Genomic DNA, 26,963 nt, shown 5'->3' with positions numbered 1-26,963 from the left:
TTGCCCTTTACTCTTTATTTAATGTGCCTAATGTATTCTATATTTTCTCTTTATGTCCAAGTTCTTAGTCCCTTTTTATTAATTTTTCTTACCATGATACATATTTTCCTCCTCTTTGTGGCTTCTCTCTGGGTCATTACTGCTTTCATCTCACTTTAATTTGCATTCTTTAACTAATAAGGCTAAAATCCATAATACATATTAAGAGTGCAATTCGTCTGTTGGATTTTTTTTAAAAAACAGGGTAAGTCATCCTAGACTTTAAGGCCAAGAGGGACCATCATGATCATCTAGTCCAGGGATCGGCAACCTTTGGCACGCTACCTGTCAGGGAAAGCCCCGAGTGGGCTAGGCCAGTTTGTTTACCTGCAGCGTTTGCAGGTTCGGCCGATCGCAGCTCCCACTGGCTGGGGTTCACCGTCCCAGGCCAACAAGGGCTGCTGGAAGTGGTACAGGCTGAGGGATGTGCTGGCTGCCCTTCCCGCAGCTCCCATTGGCCTGGGATGATGAACCCCAGCCAGTGGAAGCTGCAATCAGCTGAACCTGCGAATGCTGCAGGTAAATAAACCGGCCCGGCCCACTCGGGGCTTTCCCTGACAGGCCACATGCCAAAGGTTGCCGATCCCTGATCTAGTCTGATCTCCTGCACATTGCAGGCCACAGAACCTTACCCACTCACTCCTATAATAGATCCATAATCTCTGGCTGAGTTACTGAAATCCTCAAATCATGATTTAAAGACTTCAAGTTACAGAGAATGCACCATTTACACGAGTTTAAGCCTGCAAGTGACCCATGACCCATGCTACAGAGGAAGATGCAAAACCCTCAGAGTCCCTGCTAATATGACCCAGGGGAAAATTCCTTCCCAACCCTAAATATGGCAGTCAATTAGACCCTGGGTATGTGGGCAAGACCCACCAGCCAGACACTTGAGAGAGAATTCTCTGTAGTAACTCAGAACTCTCCCCATCTAGTGTTCCATCACTGGCCATTGGAGATATTTGCTGATCGCAATCACAGATCAGCTACATCCCATTGTAGGCAGTATCCTCCATACCAGGGGTTGACAACCTTTCAGAAGCGGTGTGCCAACTCCTCATTTATTTACTCTAATTTAAGGTTTTGCGTGCCAGTAATACATTTTAATATTTTTAGAAGGTCGCTTTCTATAAGTCTTTAATATATAACTAAACTATTGTTGTATGTAAAGTAAATAAGGTTTTTCAAATGTTTAAGAAGATTCATTTAAAATTAAATTAAAATGCAGAGCCCTCTGGACTGGTGGCCAGGATCTGGGCAGTGTGAATGCCACTGAAAATCAACTTGCGTGCCATAGGTTGCCTACCCCTGCTCCATGCCATCCCCTCTGTAAACGTATCAACTTCTGTCTTGAAGCCAGTTAGGTTTTTTGCACCCCTGCTCCCCTAGGAAGGCTGTTCAAGAACTTCTCTCATCTGATGGTTAGAAACCTTCATCTAATTTCAAGCCTAAACTTGTTGATGGCAGTTTATATCCATTTGTTCTTGTTTTGTTAAAGATTTGATGATTTCATTCTTTATTCATGATTAAATATTCATATGACTGCTATATTTAGGGCAATAATCTTAGTGTTTTATGGTAGGCATTTTTGTATTGTCTTGGCAGGTCATGTTTTCCCATCATTTTTAATTCTTCCTGATACTATATATTTAAATGGTCTCTAGCATAACTAGTCATGATACTCTTTTATACCTGAAATTCAGTGGACCTATCTTAACATTTGCACCTTAGAGTTACTTTAATAATTTATATATTAATATTTTAGACTTTGTTTTTGCCAGCTTGATTATTTCCCGCCCAATAGAGATGATAGATGAGAAAACTCTCTTTCATAATTAGATGACCAGTCCATGGTTTCCTGGAAGTGTGGACAATTCCTTTGAAAGTGGTTGGTTATAAAGTTAACATTGACCATTAATTAAATGTTTGCATTGAGCTTTGAAAAAGTAAGGTGCTAAGTAAATGCTGAATGTTAGTATTACTACAGTCCATAGGGCTCACTCCAAGCTTCAGTGGGCACTGACTGACATTCAGCTGCTCACAGCATCAGTTCATATAAAGTAATAAATCTAGGTATGTTTTAGATCAAGGATGTCAAACTTACTTTGTAGAGAGTTCTGAATTTCATTTTTAATGATGGTCCATATGCATGTATGACTCCTTCACAGTGGAGTTAACTGGGGGATGTTTGTAGAAAGGTCAAGGATAGAACATGGCCTTCTGTTTCTTTTCCTTCCCCATTTTCTTTTCTCTCTTTCCCCCTTTTCTGTCTTTGTGTCTTTTTTTCTTTCTGCATCTCCCTTCCTGCCACATCTACCAGCTCCTCACTCTGGCTGCTTCTCCACTCTGCTGCTAAAATAAACAATGAAATGTTAATGCTTACATTTAAAATGTCATTAGACTTCAGGGCTACCAACCCAATGAAATTACTAGCAGGCGGGAAAATTCACACCTCTTAGTCGTTCTTTCAGGCTGTCTGCAGACTCAGACAGATGACACAGCATCATTCTGCACTCAGTTCAGATTTGAAAGGTTATTTTTGCAAAAATGAGGGCTAGAAACTTCTGTTGGGGGACGGGGAAGGCTGAGATTCTGCAGAATCTGACTATGCTGTGCAGGTCACATGACTATCTCATGTGGGATGGATCTGGCCAGAGCAGTGTGGTTGAGATCTCTGTTTGAGATCACTGCTGCGCATATGGGCCCAATCCTGTAAATCTCTACTCCCAATAATTTCACTGAGGTGGATTGCATCCTTGTCCCCCTTCCCCCCAGTTCACTCACAGAGGGGTTTTTATGCAGATCTCCCCATGCTGGGGGAAGCCAAAAGAGGATCAAACAGGCTGAAAGAGAACATACCAGCACCTTTCCAGCCTTCTGAATCTTATGCATAGCATCCTGGAGGCAGCTGTGGCCAGGAGAGTGCTTCTGTTAGTACTACTCCAATGGAATCACAATACCATGAAGCCCCACTGGTGGGTAAAAGCTGGTGCAGAGGCTCAAGCCCTCAGGCTGCATGATCCAGGCATCTGAGAGCTCCCTGGGATCTGCCAGATTTGGGGGGTGGGACACGTGACTATTTTGCTGTGGGACAAACCACTCTACTGGCAAGGTGATGTTGGAGAATCTCAACGAATGATTCCTTGCAGAGTTTTCTTTCTGTAGAAGCCTCCACTCTGGGTTTTAATGTGGAAGGAGACAGTATGGCCCAGTGAGTTCTGTGGAGCTCCTCTTGTGACGGCTTGCATGAATAATTCTTACTCATGTGAATAAGTTTGCCTGATAGGTTCTTATACTGGTAATTTTACATTGGACAATGAGCATGAATTTTCTCTTGAGCCTTGTCTTTCTATTTTTATCCATTTTAGGTGCTATATAGTAACCATTGCCAGGTTTTCTCTCTGTGTGTCTTGCATGCTCTGTCTGTCTGTCTATCTGTCTCTCTCGTATTCCTCATACATTAAATGCTTCATTTGAATGAGTTTAAACAGATTTTGACCAGAGATTTTAGGAAGATGTGCAATAGAAAAAGAAGCAAATAGCCATTGAAACACTCGTCTTTGTCTTGGAAGCATAAATCACATGATTAGCATTTGGAACCTTGCACGTTTTGACCTCTTTTTTGGAATTACAATGCTAAGCGTTGTAAAAGCCAGCATTTCCCAAACGTTACCACGTTGTCCTATTTCAGTCTTACTCCTATAGAAAAGAACTGTGGTAACTACATGACATAAGTTGGCAAACATTGATTTTTTTCAATTGCAAATATTGTACTTGCCCATGAAAGCAGTTCTCTAAGGAATTACAGTGCTGTATCTTCCAGACTGGTTCTGTATTGCCTTTTCTCTAAATACAACCTGCTGATACCCCCATTTACAAAATATTTCAGTAAAATAGTAAACCTTTTTTGGAGGCATTCCAAAATCAGCATACTAAGGCTGTAACCCTCAGTAAGTATAACTCCTCTTCCCTTTCCTTCTTTCTTTACTGTTTATAATCAAACACAGAGACATCGTGTGATCTGGAAGAAGAAGAGATGGGGATGATTCTGAACTGCAGTATAATATATAACTAGAGGTTTTAGTTGACTCTGTTCCTTTCTGTACTTGTGCTCTCTTGTGCTGCGTAATGGGAGCACGTTACATGTGTATATTTAGGATAATCACGGTGCATTCTCATTCAGGCTTAGAGAGGCTCCTGGAGGTTGAGGTCACCATTTTCAATTTAAATAAAAGAACGTGGCTGCTGCCTTCTGGTTTTCTAGAAGAACCATCCAGAGGAGATTCAGTTGAAAATAGAATTACATAATGATGAGAACCCTATAAAACTCAATAAATCCCAGAGTCAAAAGGGACACTGCCAGATAATTTTGTATTACAAATAATAATGATTTGATAAAACCTGAGGTGAATAGAATTTTTTAAATTAAATTGTCTTTAATGTCAGCTTCTCCTCAATACGTCTAAATATATCTGTACCTTGGCATTGTTGGAAAGTAGGCTAAGGAAAACTGAGTCAATTAATGTTTTTTGACTCTTCGAAATTTCACTTGTGCCAAAATTGTTTCACAGATGTTATGCAAAATCTGCTTCTACCTTCAAAACATTGCAGAGAATTATCTTGGCAGCCATCTTGAGAAATTTTGGCTCGAGGACAGATAGCAGTGGGGTACAAAAACATAGACAATCACACACATTTGTAATGTATACGCAGATATTCATCATAGTAGGTGGGGATGGAAGTGGCACTTCATAGACTAAAGGAGGAGGAAGAGGCAGGATGGTCTAATGGTTAGGGTGCTAGTCTGGGATGTGGGAGTCCACGGTTCAATTTCCTATTCCTACACAAATCTTATGTGTGACTGTGGGCAGTGTCTCTCTACTCAGTTCCCAATTTTCAAAGTGTGAGTAATAGGTAAGTGCTATCTTGTAGCAGTGTTGTGAGGATAAATACACTGAAGACTTCAAGGTGTTTTGATACTATAGTAAATAGGGATCATATTAATACATAGTCTGGATAGACAGGTATATGCAAGGAGATCTTTATCAAATATTTAAGGCTTCCGTTTAGTTTATGTGCAGACATGTTTAGTAGCGGTAAGAGGTAAGAATCTTTCTACACAACAGAAGCAAGCAGTGACCTAGATGATTAGTCTCTAATGATTTTGAGTTGCTTCCACTGTAATTGTGAAAGGGAACTAGAGGACCATGGCCGTTTTTGAGAGCTCTGGCTGCTTATTGGGAGAGACAGGGCCATCTCGCCAAAGATCAGCATCCTGGGGTTAACAGTAGACTCTGTAATAGACTTCTCCTTTGGCTCAGCTACTGGTTCAGCTGTTGCAAGCTCATTCTCCTTCCACAGACTCTGGAGATGCAGAAAGCTCTCAAATGGAGGTGGCGTCTCTCTCTTAACTAGAATTTAGAGGAGCCAGAATGTGCAGAGAGCATTATAGTTATGATGTGGCACCTGACAAACCACCCTGTTTAGAATAGTGTCCCCAAACCATTACTGAGTCTTATAACCTGCACACCATATGACCACAACAGGGAATAAATTGCAATCCATAGTATTAACAGAGTCAGACTACGTATCGGAGCACACAGCAAACTGATCTCATCACAATAAAGATGGTAGACCAGCCTCAACATGGAAAAATTACGTATGAATGTTGTGATTGCAGAATCTCAGAGAGTTCAGAATGTGGAAATATGCCTGGCTTATTGGACTGGGGAGACTCCACCATCTTACACAACCTTTTGTCCCCACATGGTTCCCTTTATCCGGCAGGCTCTGTGCAAGATATTTTTCTGACAACTTCCCAATGTTCCTTCCTACTGTCATCTTCTTGTGGAGAAGGACTGATGACTATCTCCCAATGTCTCTTTGGTGGATGGACCACTCTTCCGTGCAGGGTGCTTAAGGGAGGGAGAGGTAAAGCAGCTGTTCACACTTGTGCGCATGCAGAGGCTCTGCTCATTCATGGACCAAGACTCCACTGTGCTAGGAGGAGAACAATGCAAATAACAGAACGATGATGGAGTTATGTGAATTTGCAGCATCTCACTGGAGTAATTTAGTTTAGGGTTGTGTTGATAAAATTAGAATGAAAAAGGAAAATGTCCTTTCCTGCTGGAGGTAAGTGTATTTGTGAATTATGAAGGAAATGTAACCCACCCTATACTGGGATTCCCTGCTTGCTGACTGTTGTGTCTCAAGGGTGCCGCTATGATATGTCATAATTGACATCTGGTCTTTTGTCCCGCTTGTTTGGACTAATGATTGTCGGCAAGCAGTTAAAGGGTTAAATGTGTTTATAATTGGAGCCTGGGGTTCATATGAGGTGTCCTGCCAGTTTCTGAGCAATAAGCTTTAGCAGCATGTTGCGGCAGTGACCTCAACCGACTAATCCCTAGGGAAATCAGTTTCATTTTGCTGGGTCATCTTTGTGTCCTTCCAGAATGCAATCTGTCATGATTTTGGAGCCGCTGCTGACCCCAGTTTTCTCCATTTGTATGTGTTCAGTGTGTCCAGAAAAACTACAGTTAATTATAGTTTCACCTCTTGGCATTTTTACATTCTAGAGAATCATAGACTTTAGGGTCAGAAGGGACCAATGTGATCGTCTAGTCTGACCTCCTGCACAAAGCAGGCCACAGAACCCTACCCATCCACTTCTATAACAAACCCCTAACCTATGTCCGAGTTATTGAAGTCCTCAAATTGTGGTTTGAAGACCTCAAGCTGCAGAGAATCTACCAGCAAGTGACCCGTGCCCCGTGCTGCAGAGGAAGGCAAAAAACCTCCAAGGCCTCTGCCAATCTGCCCCGGAGGAAAATTCCTTCCTGACCCCAAATATGGCAATCAGCTAAACCCTGAGCATGTGGGCAAGACTTACCAGCCAGCACTCAGGAAAGAATTCTCTGCACTAACTCAGATCCCATCCCATCCAACATCCCATCACCGACCACTGGGCATACTTATCTGCTGGTAATCAAAGATCAATTGCCAAAATTAAGCTATCCCATCATACCATCCCTTCCATAAGCTTAATCTTAAAGCCAGAACTTCACTCCTCTAATGGTTAGAAACCTTCGTCTAATTTCAAGTCTAAACTTCCTAGTGTCCAGTTTATACCCATTCTTCTTGTGTCTACATTGGTACTAAGCTTAAATAATTCCTCTCCCTCCCTAATATTAATCCCTCTGATATATTTATAAAGAACAAGCATATCCCCCCTCAGCCTTCTTTTGGCTAGACTAAACAAACCAAGCTCTTTGAGACTCTTTTCATATGAGAAGTTTTCCATTCCTCGGATCATCCTAGTAGCCCGTCTCTGAACCTGTTCCAGTTTGAATTCGTCCTTCTTAAACATGGGAGACCAGAACTGCACACAGTATTCCAGGTGAGGTCTCACCAGTGCCTTATATAACGGTACTAACACCTCCTTATCTTTGCTGAAAATACCTCGCCTGATGCATCCTAAAACTGCATTAGCTTTTTTAACGGCCATATCACATTGGCGGCTCATAGTCATCCTGTGATCAACCAATACTCCAAGATCCTTCTCCTCCTCTGTTGCTTCCAACTGATGTGTCCCCACTGTATATCTAGAATTCTTATTATTAATCCCTAAGTGCATGACCTTGCACTTTTCACTATTAAATTTCATACTATTACTATTACTCCAGTTTACAAGGTCATCCAGATCTTCCTGTATGATATCCCAGTCCTTCTCCATGTTAGCAATACCCCCCAGCTTTGTGTCATCCGCAAACTTTATTAGCACATTCCTGCTTTTTGTGCCAAGGTCAGTAATAAGAAGGTTAAATAAGATTGATCCCAAAACTGATCCTTGAGGAACTCCACTAGTAACCTCCTTCCAGCCTGACAGTTCACCCTTCAGTACGACCCATTGTAGTCTCCCCTTTAACCAGTTCCTTATCCACCTTTCAATTTTCATATTGATCCCCATCTTTTCCAATTTGACGACTAATACCCCATGTTGAACTGTGTCAAATGCCTTACTGAAATCGAGGTAAATTAGGTCTACTGCATTTCCTTTATCTAAATAATCTGTCACCTTCTCAAAGAAGGAGATCGGGTTGGTTTGGCACGATCTAGCTTTTGTAAAACCATGTTGTAATTTGTCCCAATTACCATTGACCTCAATGTCCTTAACTACTTTCTCCTTCAAATTTTTTTCCATGACCTTACATAATACAGATGTCAAACTAACAGGCCTGTAGTTACTCGGATCACTTTTTTCCCCTTTCTTAAAGATAGGAACTATGTTAGCAATTCTCCAGTCGTACGGTACAACCCCTGAGTTTACCGATTCATTAAAAATTCTCGCTAACGGGCTTGCAATTTCATGCGCCAGTTCCTTTAATATTCTTGGATGAAGATTGTCTGGGCCTTCCGATTTTGTCCCATTAAGCTGTTCAAGTTTGGCTTCTACCTCAGATGTGGTAATATCTGCCTCCATATCCTCATTCCTGTTGTCATCCTTCCATTATCCCTAAGCTGCTCATTAGCCTTATTAAAGACTGAGGCAAAGTACTTATTTAGATATTGGGCCATGCCTAGGTTATCCTTAACCTCCTTTCCATCCTCAGTGTTTAGTGGTCCCACTTCTTCTTTCTTCGTTTTCTTCTTATTTATATGGCTATAGAACCTTTTACTGTTGGTTTTAATTCCCTTTGCAAGGTCCAGCTCTACTTGGCTTTTAGCCTTTCTCACTTTATCCCTACATTTTCTAAGGTAGCTTTCCTTGCTAATCCCACCCTTCTTCCACTCCTTGTAGGCTTTCTGCTTTTTCTTAATCACCTCTCTGAGATGCTTGCTCATCCAGCTTGGTCCACAACTCCTGCCTGTGGTTTTTTTCCCCTTTCTTGGGATGCAGGCTTCCGATAGTTTCTGCAGCTGCGACTTAAAGTAATTCCAGGTCTCCTCCACATTTTCAAGGTTGCTCCTTAAAGCTTTTACCAAGTCACTTTTACCAAGTCACGGAAGGTTGACAGACTTAAGGAGCTTCAGCCCTTTGTACTAAAAAGAGCATAGCTGAATTCTCAGCAAGTCTGTTTCTGGAGCATAAAATCTGGAGTGATGAGTTAATAATACCTCGCTCTTACATAGTGGTTTTAATCTGTAGATTGCAAAGCACTTTACAAAGGAGGTCAGTATTGTTATCCCCATATTACGAGGGAAAAACCGAGGCACGGGAAGAGGAAGTGACTTGCCCAAGGTCACCCAATGGGCCAGATGTAGAGGTGGGAATAGAATCCATGTTTCCCAAGTCCTGGTCTAGTGGTCTGTTCAGTAGGTCACTGCCTAACTTTTAAGTGAGTTACAAATCTGTGTGTGGTCAGCAGTGTTTTCAGCTGCACAGTCTTCATCGTAACACATTTTTCCCAAACTAATCTTTCTTTTTCAATACAAAAAGTAAACCTCATCTTACATATTTTATGTTTTGCCATGTTGGGGGTGTGGTGTCTAAGTATAGACATGGCGTAATATTTAAAGCATACGAAGGGCTTCATGTCTGGCAAGCATGTTACAGACATTCGCTAACTAATCCCAACACATCCCTCTGAAGTAGGCAGGTATAATAATGGTCATTTTTACAAGAGTGAAACTGGGTCATATTTTGTCTTTCTTGTTTCTCATGCTTATTAAGCATGAAATACAGTAGAACCTCAGAGTTACAAACACCTCGGGAATGCAGGTTGTTCATAACTCTGAAATGTTACTATTCTGAACAAAATTGTTATAGTAGTTCTTTGAAAAAATTGCATCTGAACATTTGCTTAATACAGCTTTGAAGCTTTACTATGCAGGAGAAAAAATGCTGTTTTAAACCTTAATTTAAGTGAAACAGACACAAACAGTTTCCTTACCTTGTCAAATCTTTTTTAAACTTTTTTTAAAGTAGTTTATATTTAACACTGTACTGTCTTTTCTTTTCTTTTTTTTTTAAATATCTCTCTGCTTCCTGGTTGTGTACTTCCAGTTCCAAATGAGGCATATGGTTGACCAGTCAGTTCATAACTGTAGTCTTCATAACTCTGAGGTTCTATTGTAGTTAGGGGAAAAATTGTCTTCTGGCTGGTAATACAGGACCTGTTGTCATGACTCAGGATAAAATCAAACATGTCAGAGGTGGGGAGAACTGCTGCATTGCTTCTGTGAAGGGAAGAGTACTTCAGGTCAGGGCATGCTGGAGCTGGATAGTCAAGATGATATTCAGGGTAGAGAGAGAGAGCAGTCAAGAATAGACCAGGCTGTGGAAATGCAGCATGTTAGCTCTGTAACGAGTAGTGGCGCAAGTTTTATGATATGTAAAGGCATACATGGAAGTTTACACTAATATGTAATTTCTTTATTCATAATGTTCATACAAAAATGCCAATGAATGCTTCAGAGCAACGTAGTCTCTACTAATAATACTTGGAGCTTACATAGCATGTACACCTTCAAAGTGTCTTACAAACATTATCTAATTAATCCTCACAACAGCCCTTTCAGGGCAGAAAGAATAATTATCCACATTACACCACACCCATCTGTACATGCAAATACAAGTGAATTATTCATCACTGAATTCTATCCACATCTCTGCAAAGATGATGTGACTCAGAAGTGAAGGAGGTGGTTATGGTCAAGTTTGGGGGAGAATGATTGTCAGAAAACTAAGAGACATAAGGAGTAAGAATATGTTTGTTAGAGCAGGATAGGAGTCATGGGCTATGGATAAGAAGTGATTTGAAATAGTATTTGTTGGGGAATCAGCTAGCTACAGAGGAGTTTTTTGCAGATAATGGTGGCAGCCCAGGAGAAGGACCTGGCCACCTTCCTCAAGAGGCAGGATGAGGAGGGAGAAAGTAAGTCTGCTCTTTGAGGAATATATTTGGTGAATTGGAAAATAAGAAGAGATGAGGTCAAAGAGATGGGGAGCATTTTGGCATTAAGGAGATTAGGGAGCCAAATCCAGAAAACCAGAGGATAATGAACTAACTTAGTGCTTGGGGAGAATTGTTATCAAAATAGTATGTTCACAAGATTAACAAAGGGCAAAATCTTGTTCCCCATACCCAGAGTGATAAGTCACTGGAAGGCTGAGCAAATTTAGAAAAGGCACATTTTAATCTGGTGCTGCTTTTGTTTGGTCTAAGAGCTTTAGAAAATTGCTATTTTTTTAAAGAAACAGTTACATTACTTCTACTTGAAAAGCAATTTCTGGCTTGCATAGCTGCCAGTTTTTAAAATGGCTTTAACAAGCCTCACACTTCCTTCTGCATAGTATGGTCTCAGTTTCCAAAGACCTTCACAATGGGTGAGCAGAACTCATTTGCACCTACAAAAATACACAGTGAAGAAAACAAGAAGTTGCATTTGCAGTTCTCGAAGTGATGCACAAATGCAAAATTTTGCTGGTGTAATGGGGCAAACATGGCTTGCATCCCTTGTTGGTTGTGTGTGGCTTTAAAACTTCGATCCTTTATTTATTTAATGACACTCTGCAAAACTAAACTTCCATCAGGCTTTACATACTGCAATGTATAAGGTAACGGCTTTTTCTGCACAATTGCCATGTCCTTCTTTTCTCTATCTAGCACCCATTGAAGTCAATGGGAAAGAATCCTTTGGACTTCAGCTGCCCTTGGATTATGCCTATAGTGAGAAGGTGTACAGGCCAACACATTAATCCAATGCCGCCTCATTAAGCAGGGTATAAACAACTTGTTTTGGTTATTCCATTCTCTCAATAATACATAGATGCTCCCTAGCCTCTGAAACATCTTATGCCATGGAATTGCCTTCCTCAAGTACCTGATCACAGTTCGTATTCTTTAGCCTCAATCCAGCATTCCTCTACTGCTAGATTATTCTGTTCAGTGGAAAGTGCCATGGTCATATCAACAATGTGTAAGATCTCAAGTCCCTGCAGATGCAGTATGTAACCAGTGAAAGACTGTTTTACTTTTTAAAACATTTTGGTTTTACAGTAATTTTTTAATAAATGTAGATAAATAGAAGGGAGCTAATCCTAAAGTCCTTAATTCAGCATAACTCCTGCTGATTTTAGTGGCAGTTATGCTTCAATAAGAATGTTAGTATTTAATCCAGGATATTGTTTTATTGGGAGGGGGAAGAGGGGAAGAAGCCCCCAAAATACAAAGATAAAAAAATCCATCTTGTTCTAATTAATGCAGCAAGTCAGACTTGGAGAACTGGTCTCTTTTGAGACACCTGCCCATTTTTGGGGGGGTGGGGGAAGGAGGAAACAAGATGGTAGAGGTACTACATTCCTGCAAAGTTAAGATCTCTCTCCTAGATGCCTTTTTTGGGTGTCTTCGGTGCACTACTCCTGAGGATAACAGTACATTCAACCCAAGCAACGCTTTTTTGTCTCCCACTGTAAGTTTAGTAAATTGCTTTGTGTGAAGGTCAGAGAAAATGCAATATTATGGATAATTTTTAATTTGATATTGATATTAACTACTTGGACAGCTCTGCCACATTGCACTGAGGAAAAGGACTCAGATTTCCCAAGAAAGGAATTTGAAAGCTTTTACCTGGCCCTGACTATTTTATTCCAAGAAGAGACACTAAATTAACACTTTATATGGAAGCAGGAAAGATGTTAATGAAATATTTTTGTTAGGGTTTATATAGTTTTACAGGCATTTGAAGATACCAGACTTGACTGAGATTTGTTCATATCAGTAAAGTCAGTTTTGTGGCTATATTGAGCCTCAGTAAATAACTTCTTGTTTTAAACTCTTTGTCAGTTGGAAACACGATGTGTAGAGTTCATCACAGATGTAACTCCACTGGAATCAGTAGTGTTACACCAAGGATGTATTTGGCCCTTGGTGAGAGATTATATATATACACACACACACACACAAACACAGAGAGAAAGAGAATTAGCTCAGAGGTATCAGGATCTTCTGAAGAAATATCTAATGGCAAAGAAGCAAATAATACAGTAGGTATTACACTCCGATCTCTGAACTAATTTTTTTTTTTGCGTGTGCTAATCTTATGTTTTTTGAGGGAGAAGAGGATAGTTTTAGATATTCTCCTTTTGCCTCCTCACTTCTTCACCAAAACTTCAGTGACCTGCTATATTTTAACCTCCATTTTAGCATTTCACTAAGTTTGCAAGTTATTTAAGAAAATTATTTTAACAATTAATGGAATTATTAGTACTTACACAGTGCGTTTCATTTTCAAGTCACTGTTCAACCCTGATTTCCTTACTCTCATCAGCTAGGCACCTGCATGGTTGATGCTCCCATACTCCACAGAAGCAGAGCTTTTTAGAGCAACCTCATGGGACGTAACTGATTTTCAGTTACCCAGCTTGATAAGGCACTTTATAAGTTGACAGATTCCAAAAAATAGGATGCCAGCTTCTTTTAAAATTGTGTCGTACTGTGATACTAGCAGGATAAGGGCAGACATCTGATTGGTCATATCCACGCGTTGGGCAGTTGCACATATTATGTGCATGTATTTGTGCATGTGCAGTTTTGAAATCTGTGCCTGTGTTTTAACAATGTAAGTGGTGAGCAAATGTGTCTGATTTAAATGGTGTTACTATTTCTGTGTATTAAATCATATGGATATAATTGGACCTGGGATGGACAGTATAAAGCAAGACTTCAAATGTGCGATAGTTCCAAAACTGACTTTAATTTGACTTTTAATCATTTGAAAAAAATATATCAAAATGTGCTGGCATAAGTTATTTTCTTGGGTTGGTTTACCTGCTACTATAATTCAACTGTAGGCTGACACATCACTGAGGAAGCAAACAGGTTCCTCTTCTGCCCATCCTAGGCATGACTCTCACTGATGTTAATGGGAATTACTTGTATGTGTTTAAAGGAGACTCTATCCCAAAGGTTCCTCTGAGTCACAGGCTGTCTCCCTTGTGAGCTTGCATCAGGCTAGCTTTCAAAAGTTCTTTGGTAAATTGAAACTCACTGTTAGAATGTCCAAAGCAGTTTGAGGTTTGTAAGCATTTCTCTACCACAGACTTGCAGGAGAGAATCTGAAGTAAGAGGAAGAGGCGAAACTGTAATTGATTAACTAAAAGCTACTTATGGGCCTGATCTTGTCCTGAAGGCACTGGGAGTTTGGAGTGTTCAAGGACTGCAGATTCAGACCCTCCAATAACTATTTACTCTGTTTGTTTAAGAACTAAAAGCCTGTTCTATCCTGTAGATGCCCTTACCAGTGACGGAAACACCATAAAATATGAAAACAAGAAGCCGATGGTGGCCCCCTCAAAATATGGCAGAAGATTCTTTAAACCTTTCAGCACAGGAAATGGGAGAAGAAAATAATCCCTCAAATATTACTCTTCAAACAGCTTCAAAAGCCTCCATAAATTAAAAATATAAAATTAATAAAAACCAAAAGATCCTTCTCCAAAAGCCTCCATTAAAAAAAAAAAAAAAAAAAAAAAAAGAAGAAAGAAAGCCCTCCAGATCAAAAGACTCAGGCTGTTTTGGATCAAAGGGAAAGCAAGTTCCTAAGCTGCTCTCATTCATTGTGCCCTACTAGCTATCCTCTCTCCTTTCATCCTGAGGCGGCTTCCCCTAGAGCACCTCTTTTGGTCTCAGTTGTTGCAGTATGGCATGAGGAGAGAAGAGGTCTTTCAAGTAGTCAAGCCCTAGGTTTATATGTGATACCAAAATCTCAAATTCTATTCTTCTGACCTATTTTTTTCAAGAATGTAATAACTATTTTGTTTGTTTTGTTTTGTTTTGTTTGTTTTATGGCTGTGAACCTTAAGAACAGGATGAAGTGATGTAGCTTAGCCATCAGCCATGGAAAAAACAAACTGTGCTTTGTTGATCACATGGATAAAAACTGTGCTTTGTTGAAATGGCTAAAAAAGACAGCTCTGTGCTTCTCTAGGTCCCACTAAAATAACCATTGATAAGTAGCTATTTAGTATTTGAGTGCAGCTAGTTCAAAAATTTGGGCCCCAGGAGGACTTTCTTTTGGTATGTATGTAGCAGACAGGAAGTATATATTCATTGGGGCACTTTCATGCCATTTCATTCTATACATCTTGATTATCCTAAAACATTCAAACTGTTTGTTTTGGAAATGTTAGTTTCAATACTATAAGGCATCTACTTCTTAACCTGAAAATTCATTCAGTTTGGGAGCCAGAGTCAGGAGATTTTTGTGATCTACAGGAATAAAAATGAGGTTGGAAGTCAAGAACGCTGCAGCTATAATTTCATCTTTGCTTGTGGTTTGCTGTGTGATCTCAGTTTTTACATTTATAAAATAGGATTGTTAACACCTACCTTCCAGGATGGTAGTGAGGATTAACGAGTTAATATTTGTAATATTTGTAGAGAAGGGTGCACACAAAATGTGCAGGGAGGGGAGGGATAGCTCAGTGGTTTGAGCATTGGCCGGCTAAACCCAGGCTTGAGTTCAATCCTTGAGGGGGCCATTTAGGGAACTGAGGTTAAAAAAACCAAAAACTGCCTGGGGATTTGTCCTGCTTTGAGCAGGGGGTTGGACTAGGTGATCTCCTGAGGTTCCTTCCAACCCTAATATTATGTGATTTCTATGATACTATTACAGTTGTGCATACAAATAGTCCAAGTGGTCATTTGCATGCACAATTTCCATGATTCTGGCCAAGACACATTAATTGTTCACAGCCTTTTCTGAAAGGGTCATAAACTATGAAATAAACTCTAAATATTTTTATTCCTAGTCTGGTTCGTCTTTGCATTTGGCATTAATATAAACATTGGGCATTCAGGATCTGTGAGCTCTAAGGGTTTGTTTTTGAATATCTGCTCTTGATATTTTGAATCAGTAAAATAAAAGGCATGAAACATACTCACCAGCAAACCTCAAAATACCTCACAGCAAACCTAGAATATGAATTTAAAAGCTTGTGTTTCTGTGTGTGTTTGTTTTTTAATGTCTGATAGGAGTTCTGGTAACTGTGACTGGAAGGGGGTATATTATATATACATATGTCTGATCACGGAGGTTGCTGTCAGTAATCCTCTACTCCTTTCTTTTCCCAGGCTATAGTACTTTCTAAAATTACATCCTTAAAATGCAAAATAGCACAATCTGACTGTCCCACTGAAGTGTGATACTCTGTTGAACAGAGCTCCATGCTGTGATGTATTTCTTTGTCCAAGCCAATTAGGCTATAGGTAGCTGCTGCTTTAGCATTGACTTAAAAGGAAGCAGAATTACTTCAATGCTGAGTGCATTTGAAAATCTTGCCCTTCGATTTTAGTGAATTTTAGAAGCCCATGTGTAGTAGTCTCTACTACTACTAATCTTATTTAAGGGTAAAAAGCCACTCCATCTCCCCGCCAAAGCAGGATTGTTTCCTGCAAGCCACTTTGCACTGGGAAAGAGATGACAATTTCATTTGTATATTAAAAAAACATTTTCTCCATATATTACATGTTAATCCGCACTGTAGCACTCCTGTTTTGCTGTTGGGCATCAGGTAAGTAGAAAGGGTCTTTAGCGTTTGATTGCGCAGTGGTTGTATAAAGCTGATAAATGTCTATTGGGAAGTATGTTGTGAACTCAAGATTCCTGGGATGAAGGGAGAGTGCTGATCTACTTCTCCATTTGGCACTCTGATAATAAGATTCCTCATAAATGTTGCTTGTCATCATTGTTGTGGAGGTATCCTGAATTCTATTCAGTTCTGTTCACAAAGTCTGACCATCCTGTGTCATACAATAAATAGAGATTTGTGCTGTTTACTTAGAAGCTTTGTAAAATTGTCATTAAAATTTACCAGTCCAGGCACAGAGTCTGCTTGTCCATCCTTTTACCCAGATTACTGATGATGAAAAAATAATGACATTCATGACTTATTTTGAACTAAGCCCGATTTGGCCACGCTTATCCTTCCCGTCTTCCTCCTCTTTTTAAAGTAATGTGAGTTGCTAATTGTGGAGAGATAAGGAGACACGTTATTTTTCTGTAAACATTTTAATGTTGACTGAAATAGTTCTTGTAAATGGGGCCTGTCAAGGACTTTAAAACCATTTGATCCATATTTTGATGTAACAAATCTCTGTCCTGAGGATAAAACTGCTAGGGTGGGAGGAATAAAAAAGAGATGGAACACTAAGAGCTGATTTGTATATCACTTTAGAGTCTGAAATCCAGGAGACAATTTAAAATTTAATAATAATAATAATAATAATAATAATCCTGGGCAGGTAGACACAGATTTAATGGCACCTATTGTCTTTTTTCTTAAAAGTGAAACTTCTCTCTTGTCCACATGCTGCGGCACTAAGGAAACCGTTTCTCTTCAAAGCTAATAGTGGAGCATAACTGAGACTTCTTTGGATCTCCCAGATGTTAACGTTGTTATTCCAGATTTCCAATAACATTTTAGATCCTGTGCTGCTGTTGCTTCATTAACGTCCAGAAAAGACCATGATATCATAATTAAATAATCATTGGTAAGGTGCTCTTTAAATGATATCTTCATATTAAATGCTATATTTCAGCACTTTCCGGTATGTAATTAGTCTACAGGTATACACACCTTGTAGTAAGAGAAGCAGGTTGAGCTCAAACAGGCTTCTTGTGACAGTTTGTGCTCGTCCTGGGAAACATAAGGAACAGAATGAGACATTTTTATTATGGTGTTCCATTCCTGGAACTAGAGTCAATGTTCTGTCAGGACTTCTGTTATAAATCCATATTATCTAGGATTATAGCTTTGCAAGTGTGTGTGTGTGTGTGTGTGTATAATATAAATAGATCTGGTGCTGAGGCTTGACATGTGGACAAATCCTGAGTGTGGACATGTGGACTAATCCAAATCCTGAGTGTTAAAGTTCGTAAAAGATTTATATGTAATAGGTTCAACATGTCTTTCTTAGGGTGGTAAGTGAACTTAGTCCTGAAGAAAGGTGCTAGATTGGCAGTTGGAACTGAAGTCCTCTGTTTATCCAGAGAACTTGTCCGGCACAGGCAGTAGCAATATGAGCTTCCCTGACATGTCCTGCCAATCTTCCTGAATCCTACCCTGCCTCAGCTCTTTCATCAAGGGGTAACAAGGCAGGTGAGTCTTGATAGCTATTCAGTCTTTGGCCTCTCTGAGACTGTCACCCGGGCTGCTAATTAAGGTGCATGATGGGCATGGTATAGATACAGCTAGTGGTGGTTTTTGATGGGAGTTCCTATCCTCTAGGAACCAGATTGAGATTTCTTGTATGTCACTCAACAACCTGCGGATGATAATGACTCTTGGTCGCTATAGGCCTTTTCTGGATCAAAGCTGGTGACATAGAAACGAAAGGCTTGTTATCTTATTGCACATCTCCTGAGTTCTCCGGCTACTGAGGTTCCTCCATAAGTTTCATGTTCTAAGAACAGTGAGACGTTGTTCTTTCCATGCTGTGGACTACCGGAGGAATAAACGGCTACAAGCTGTTCTGCATTTTGGCCCATTTTTGACAGAATGTAGGCGTTGTCTGTGTGAGAGAGAATCCAGCCCATTGTCTGTTACACCAATTAAACCAAAAAGAAAGGGATATATTTTGGGATGGGCCACTTGCAAGTTCTTCAAGAACTACTACAGTCTTCTTTCTACTTTTCCTTTTTCATACCCAGTAATCAATTCATCTCATACCATCCCCTGATAAGCAGAGGTACAGTCCCTTCCTCCTATGTATAAAGCCACTGAGTATGCCTCTATTTCTGATGAGGAAAAGAGTAAGTGTCTTTCTCCCTCCTTCTCCTATGCAAACCCTTGATTATTTTTTTTTTGCCACAGGAAGCCCCATAACCCTGCCTCCCTTATTCATTCAGACTGGAGTGGGTGCACTCGATTTTTTGTTCTTTAGAATGGAAGCATCCTAACAGGTTGGTGGCTGCTAAGCGGGTAGGAATAACTACTCAAACCACATTTTCCTGGCATCTTCCTTGGGGAAATTGCACTGAAAGAGGATTTTTGAGGATGAACAACTCTAGCCAGGAGAGAGATGCTCTTTTTCATTGGATTTGGACAGGGGCAACATCTCAAGCAATAGACTTGTAATACCTGTTATCAGATGTTAAGGTGAATAGTTACTCTTTGTCGTGACTTTTCTCTCTGAGCCTGTCAGCTTAGTATGAGAATTGTGCTTATTCATTCATACTTAACACACTAATAGGCCAGAGACTAAGAACACACAACAAAATGGGTTTGTTTTTACCTCGTTAACCTTTTCTTATTTATTTAAATGATTGTTGCTTTAGTTTTGTCTTCATTTTGCCAGGATGTCGCCAACCTGCTTTACCACTAACTGTATTCAGTATAAATCAGGCCTTGTCTCTTTCAAAGGTGTGATGAAAATAGTCCTTTTAGTATACAACTCTGTGCTGCATGAAACACACTAGAGCTGTGTTCTTATCAGAGGGTTTGGGAATATTTTTGGAGACAGATAAAAGTGGAGAGAAATAACATGGTCTATTAATTTAGTACTGTATTCACCATGGTTGTTATTGTCACTGACTTTTTTTTTTTCCCGTTAAAGCCTCACAAGTATAACCTGAGATCTCTTGCATATTGTCAGACGGCTTAAACAAGAATCTTTTTGATTGTTTTTTTGTTAGACTGATAGATGAAATATATATTCTCTCATACCATCTCAGCATGCTTTCACTGGTGATTTTGGCAGGCAGCGGGAGACTGTAAATATTCCATCTGAACACATACGTGCCTGGTCTTTCATTTAGAGTTATTGTACATCATGGTCTGGGGGATTGAGTTTGGGAACAAACAACTCCTGAACTCTAATCCCAGCTCTGTGAATAATTCTCAATACATTCTTGGGCAGTCATTTATCCTTTCTCAGTTTTCCCATTTGTAAATTAGAGATAATGCTTACCTAACTTACAGGGATATCTGTCTGAAACCTTATTAGCTGTAGTTTGTCCATTACTTTGGAAATCTAAAGCTCTGTAGAAGTGATATATACTTTTTATTGTTAACAACACTTTAAAAGGTTTGGATCTTTTTAAACAATGGTTTTCACAAGCAAAGCTACCCGTTTGTTAGATGTAGAGCTTCTCAAACCAGAGGCTATGGGCAAGGCTCACTTTGGAAGGGGAAAAAAATGGTAACAAATGGAGATTTAAAAAAAAAAAAGAAGAAATTGCCTTACAACAAAGAGACCCTTTTAGCTCTAGAGCTGCTGTTAAATAATAAAGCAAGACTGTTCAAAACACTAATGTCTAAACAAATGCAGGGAATAGGGTTACAGGAAGAATTGTCTTATGGTTAAATAAGAACAGGAGTTAGGAGACCGTCCTTTTGTTTCTGAATATGCTACTCATTTCCCCATCTATAAAATGGGGCCAGCTTTGTCAAGCACTTTGGGAATCTGAACAGAAGGCACTACAATGTGATATTGAGATAAACAGGATGAAGCTCTAGTTAATTTACAGGGTCAAGTGCTTTGGAGGAAATCTAATGTCAGAGCAGACTGAAATGGCTGTGTTGATTCTGAATTCCCATCCTGACCAAATACTAGGGCCCAGTTAGCCCAACAAGAAGCTAGATCATCATCAGCCTACTTTTAACCATATGCATGCACATTGCATGCAGTGTTACCATGTACGGTGAAAGGGTTGTTGCCAAGTTGGGTACACGAAAAATAGGTCTACTTTAGCAAACAGATGGTAATTAACATGTTTTTGTGTTTCAGAGATGAACGGAATCAGTCAATCATTGTAAGTGGGGAATCTGGAGCAGGAAAGACTGTCTCTGCTAAGTATGCCATGAGATACTTTGCCACTGTAAGTGGTTCTGCCAGTGAAGCTAATGTTGAAGAGAAAGTACTGGCTTCCAACCCTATCATGGAGGTAAGAGAGCGGATGTACTATCTTATCCTATATGCTTACTTCTGCTGCTACTATTGGTAGCTACTACAAACACTCAGTGAACAGAAATACAATTGATTTTTTAAGGCATTCAAACATTGGATTGAAGATAATTTATAAGGATTGCCATAATATCGTGTCTTCTCTCTCTTTCCCAGAAAGCGCTGTAAATTGAGATTTTTTTGTGCACTGTTCAGGAGGAGGTGGGGAGGAGAGAGAATGTAACAAATTCAGTACAGCAAAGTAACTACATAACACTGATTTTTCAGACCACTAGCCAAATGAATGTGGAGGAAGTGGCGGGTGGGGGGGGGGAGATACATTAAATCCACAGAAGGTTTAACACCCATATTTTTTTCCATAGAATCTTTAAATGATGCCCTTCAGGTGTAATATATTGTTATATTCTGTTCCATTTTGCTTTACTGGGAAAAGATGAGGTGGTGCATAGCTCAAAAGTTCAGTTTTATGGGACATGACTCTTATTGGGAAGACAGAGTGAAAAACATCCATCTATACCTGCATGAAACAGTGATTCTTGTGATGCTAAAATATAATAGAAAAAAAATCACTTTGCAGTATTGAGATCTTGTTATAATGTTGAGGATAATCCCCTTCCCTGAACCAGTGCCCTACTTGCTAACTAGGCTGGACTTCAACCCCATGTTCTTTTGGCCCAGAGGCAAGAGTGCTGACAATATATTGTGAGACAAACATGGAATTTCCCTGTTGCTGCAGGATAACTGTTCTACAGACAGATGTGAGGACTACTTGAAAAACAAGATCTCATGCTCTAACAGAAACAGTTCTTAATGATCATCCTCTCTGTGTTCCCATTTAGCTGTACTACTTCTTTTGCTGGCAAGTAGTTTCAAATTATAGCTGAAGTATTGGTCAGTAAAGGAACTACAATGAAACAAGGGGAAAAAACAATTATCAGGGGAATTCCTTAAGAGAAATAATTGCAGAAAACATGTGTACTGATCTCTATGTCTTAAGAAAGTGGGACTCCATGCCAGAGCAATTGATGACTGAGTGGATACTTAGTGGTATAGAGTGAAGATATTGAAGTAGTAAGTGTTTTTCAAGCTAATATGATTTCTCATAGGCTCATGGTTAAAATATGTGAAATTACAGAAAAATCACTAACTCTGATGCAAATGATGCCACCTTTTCTCTTTTTCCAGTATTTTTTTTTAAATAAACTTTTTTTATTCCTTCTTTCCTCCCTGCTCAAGCACTTCTTGACTCCCCAAAAGCACAGATGGCGCTATAACTGCCCTAGCACAAGTGTGGCACATGTGATTTTGATGTATTCTCTCATAAGGTAATTCTGCCTGGTTTGCAGTGCTGTGTGGCATTTCAAAGCGAAGTCTTAATACCCCTGAGGATACCAACTGCACTCTGTTCCAATTGATTGCAGTTCTTATAATGACTTAAAGAACACAGATTTGCCCTGGGAGTTTTATAATCTGCCTTGACTGAGTCACTCACTGACGTAGAAATGGAAATGCATTTTGAAATAGAACAGGAAGGTATTAACCCAGGCTTAATCATTCATAGAGAATGAGAATAATTTTAACCAGTTTGATGCCTCTGGTGCATGTGTGTGTTTGTACCATATTGACAACCTTAATTCAAAGGGTTGAACTATAGGCTAACACAGTCCAGGATCTAACCCAATAATGTTTTGGGTTTCATGAATCTAGGAGAGTGATGCATGCGAGAAGGGAGCCAACCATGAAGGGGAGTAAGAAATGGCAGCAGAGGTCAGAGACCTCTTGTCATTTTCACTGTTTGCATTCTGTTTGCACAATTTAGACTGAAATATGAAGAAATTACTAGTGAGTCACTTGAGGTATTTTGCTATTTTACTTGGGTTAAAATCTTAAACCAATAAATCCTCCTCCAAAAAATAAAATAAAAATACCAAACCGACCACTAATTAAGTGTGTGATTTAATTTGCCAAGCAAGGAAATTTAAAGTGAAGACTAAAAATGTGACTCTCCATCTTTAATTATTGTATCTGAAAATAAAAATAACAATGCTTTGCTTTTGACTTTTTAATCTGTAAAGGATACTGTCAAACCTGTGCAGATTGAAATTTGACTTCCTTTTAAAACTATTACAGTTTTTGAATTCTGCAGTTGCAGAACTGGCAAAAAAATTAATTCCTAATTGTATGGTTAATTTGAAACAGGAAAGAAGTCAGCACTTGTCAAATGAAAAGGTAGTAAATCGGAACGGGAATGCTATTTTATTTTCGTGATTCTAAACTGACATTCTAAGCAATGGAGCTTTGGCAACTATAATTATTTATGACAAAATACTTCTGACTGTCCTTTATTGCTTTTATTTACTAAGTACTCCATAATGACTGCTGATCAATTAAATAATGTGCATTGCTAGTGACTTTTTAAATGCTTATTATTTTGTAATCAATAACTATAATTCTCTGTAAATATGTAATTATTGACTTTTTAAAATATGTACTATTTATATAACCTGACACCGTTCTGAAAGAACTATTACCATTCATTTACAATATAAGTAAAAGGCACAGTTGGACAATTTCTAAAACTTACTCTGGTCACTACTATATTTATGGTTCCAATGACATTTTAAAATTACGTTTTTTAAAAAAATGTTTGTTTTTGAAGTACAAATTTTATATATATAAAACCCTAGGGCATTAGAGAAGATGAAGGAGGAATTAATTATTTCTGAGGGATAAGCAGCACTGCAGAGCAGTAATGATTTTCTTGATAACATGATACACCTCTACCTCAGTATAACACGACCTGATATAACACGACTTTGGATATAACGCAGTAAAGCAGTGCTCTGGAGGGGCGGGGCTGCACACTCCAGCGGATCAAAGCAAGTTTGATATAACGCAGTTTCACCTATAATGCGGTAAGATATTTTTGGCTCCCAAGGACAGCGTTATATAGGGATAGAGGTGTAGTATGACATAATTATTCAGAACGCAGCAACATATGTTACAATATCAGCAATTTTTAATCATTTGAATGCTCATAACCCTATATGTCAATCGGGGCCAGATTTTTAGAATTGTGAAGGTATGCATTATTTGCTGCTAATAATATTTATATTACTTGTAACCTTTGTAGTAACTGCAAATGACCACATAGACATCCATTTGATCATCTGTGTGTGCTACTGCTATAATAGCATACTCCTTTCTAGAGCTCTAGCTCCTGGTTACTGTGCAGTATACCTGCTAATGATCTTTTGCTTGAAGAGTTCAAAACCTAAAACAATTCAGCAGTTGCTATTTGGTCACAGTTTTTCTTGTTTTCCCCACTTCTTATTTCAGCACAAAATTTCTATGGAGTGGCTACATGAGCCAGAAAAGTAGGACATAGATGTACTGTAGCTTTACATTCCATAGTTATGATATAGTTGAGTATTATATTGCATCCTGCCATGATTATATACTTTACATCTTAAATGCAATAAAATTTCACAAGAATGATATACTGTCAAAAGGTAATTACTCCATATACTGTTTCTACCCAGACTTTTGCTAAAAGCAGGTAACCCTAGTCATTTCTAAACTGTTAACTGCTGCATAATGAGTAATGTACTTGCTTCCTGTGGGAAAGAAGAAAGTGCTTGCTTCTGTCTCAGCATAATCTGAATTATACATCTCAACATTCCATTTACATTCTATTAAGAATTCCCCTCTTGTCTTACAGCAGTGAAGGTGTTAACTGTAAAAGCAACAAGGTTGCAATAAAAGTCAGAGATGGAATAAGATTATTCTGGACCCAGAACCATCAATAACTTCAGGTCTGCTGTACATGCTGGCTGAGATGGAGTCACACAACTGCAAAACACTGCCCTTGTGCCCATCCTTTCATCTTCTCTCTTCAGGTTATATTGTGATATGACTTGAGGTTTGGGATGGGCAACCATGGACCAGCTATACCTCTCCTACCTCAGGTCCTGAACTAGCAATAAGTGCCAACAAGCCACAATCAGCTGTGTGTCATGCCACTAGCTGTTAACTGATTCACTGCTGATTCCCTCTGACTATTGGTTTTACTTCCTAAAGAACCTACCTTAATCCTCGCCTCATAAAAAGAGCCCAGTGGTTTTAACTTAGATCATGACAGATGATTATTTTCTTTGCAAAATGACTATTGCTATTACCTTTTGTCTCTCTTAGTAATCAGACTTACCCCCATCACCACAAAACAGAATCACAATACATCTTGGAAATTATCTATTACTCCATCATAACTATCTGAAAATTTCTTAACAGTGTAACACACACATGAAAATGCATATGGAGATTCTTCCATTATATCATGGCTTCGTGTAGCTGCCAGATGGTATTACTCTGTTTGTCTTTATGCTTGAGACACTTCTTTCTGAATAATTAAAACTGTCCAGCTTATTTTATCTGACTGTTGATCTATGCGATATTATCTCTCTGTGTGTATAATAGCACTTGACTAGGATTGACTGCTGTAGTTAAGGTTGAAAATCAGTTTCTTATAAACCTAGTTTTCCACATGCTCATAACTTTTTGAAAAAAAGATCACCTGTCAGCTGAGATGATTTTACACACACACACACACACTCATTCAATTGTATATCAGCACATAACCCACGCACACAAATGACCAGGAACATCTATAATTTAGATATCTTTCTGAATAAGTAAATGGCTCTTTAAAGTGAGCTCAGGCATTTTCTGAAAACAACCCCAGTGAGGAAATATAGCTTTAGATACCAGAAGCCTGATCCTACAAACCTACTTCACATAATTCTCTTTTGCACAAATAGTCCAAGAAGTACCAGTCTTTGAAGAGTGAAATTTATAAAGATTCATAAAATGTACGTACTATCCAAGAAATAGTGTATGCTTTTTATTAAACCTTTCTTTGATCCTGAGGAGTATTGCATATATTATCTTCTGGAATGTGGAACCTATTCCTGCGGTTTGTTCTCACAGAGTGCTAACTAGTCCTAGTACATGAAATTCACCCACAAAGTAAATATGCTGTAACAGCATGTCTGGGGCACTAATTTTTTGGAAATATAACTGATTATAGATTATTTAGTATATATTATTAACTATGCAAAATATAGGTTGTTGGCTGGGTCATAGGATTATTTTAGGCAGAACTGCAGTGATGGCCAAAGTTAGAGGTGCTATACGTATTATTATCACTTATGGTCTCCATAAGCCCTGTAAAAGGCTATCTTTGTGACAATGCACATTTTGTAAGAAGTTTTATTCAACTAGAAAAATTCCAGATCCTTGGAGGGTTATCAGGATTATTTTTTGATTTGGAAAATCCAACTGTGAAGACGAAAGCATTACTGTGTTGGCCAACCCCATATATTGGTGTTAATGGAATAACCCTGCTGTAAGTTTGCTATAACCTAGCAAGTTGCTTCCCTGCTAGGACAGAAGAATTCACTATTAAGTTCTTGCTAATTTTGGAAAGACAGTTGTGAACCATGTAGGAGAAGAGACAGGTAAGAGAATTTCCATGAGCTATTAAAACTGTATGTGTTTTTCCCCAGTCCATCGGAAATGCCAAAACCACAAGGAATGACAACAGTAGTCGTTTTGGAAAGTATATTGAAATTGGTTTCGATAAGAGGTACCGAATCATTGGTGCTAACATGAGAACTTACCTCTTAGAAAAATCAAGAGTGGTATTTCAGGTAATACAATCCTCTTATTGGGTGTTTATGTGATAATGTCAACAATCCTACTGCCAGCTAGTGTGAGGCATTTCTCATTTCTAAGAAGCCAGCAGTGTCTTACAGCTGTAATATAACACCAAGAGAGCAGCGAGAGATAGCTTTTAGGCATATTAATCAATTATGCTTGTAAATCTGTATACATGACAATAAGAATATACTGTATATCTAAGGGTTAAACATCTTCAACATAATAGTGGACATCAGAATACGTGTACTACAATATTTTACAGTTGTGTCTCAGAACACAAGAGAAACTGTG

The 26,963-nt window shown here is 39.0% G+C and overlaps 1 protein-coding gene across 10 annotated transcripts in view; it reads left to right on the top strand.

Moving 5' to 3' along the window:
* MYO5A (myosin VA) overlaps positions 1–26,963 on the top strand; it is a 204,223-nt gene that overhangs the window by 93,050 nt on the left and 84,210 nt on the right. For 9 of the 10 annotated variants that reach the window (XM_030577446.1, XM_030577444.1, XM_030577439.1 and 6 more), the window contains exons 5-6: positions 20,778–20,934; positions 26,519–26,662. In XM_030577446.1, the coding sequence (XP_030433306.1) occupies positions 20,778–20,934; positions 26,519–26,662 (301 nt within the window). Of the gene's footprint in view, positions 1–20,777; positions 20,935–22,061; positions 22,280–26,518; positions 26,663–26,963 lie in introns of those variants that run through there. The other variant, XM_030577443.1, reaches the window with a different exon arrangement.

Source organism: Gopherus evgoodei, chromosome 10 (assembly GCF_007399415.2).
Source record: "Gopherus evgoodei ecotype Sinaloan lineage chromosome 10, rGopEvg1_v1.p, whole genome shotgun sequence".
In the NCBI taxonomy this organism is placed as follows: domain Eukaryota; kingdom Metazoa; phylum Chordata; order Testudines; family Testudinidae; genus Gopherus; species Gopherus evgoodei.
Note: the sequence above shows the minus strand (reverse complement) of the source record. Positions and strands in the feature narration are given on the sequence as shown.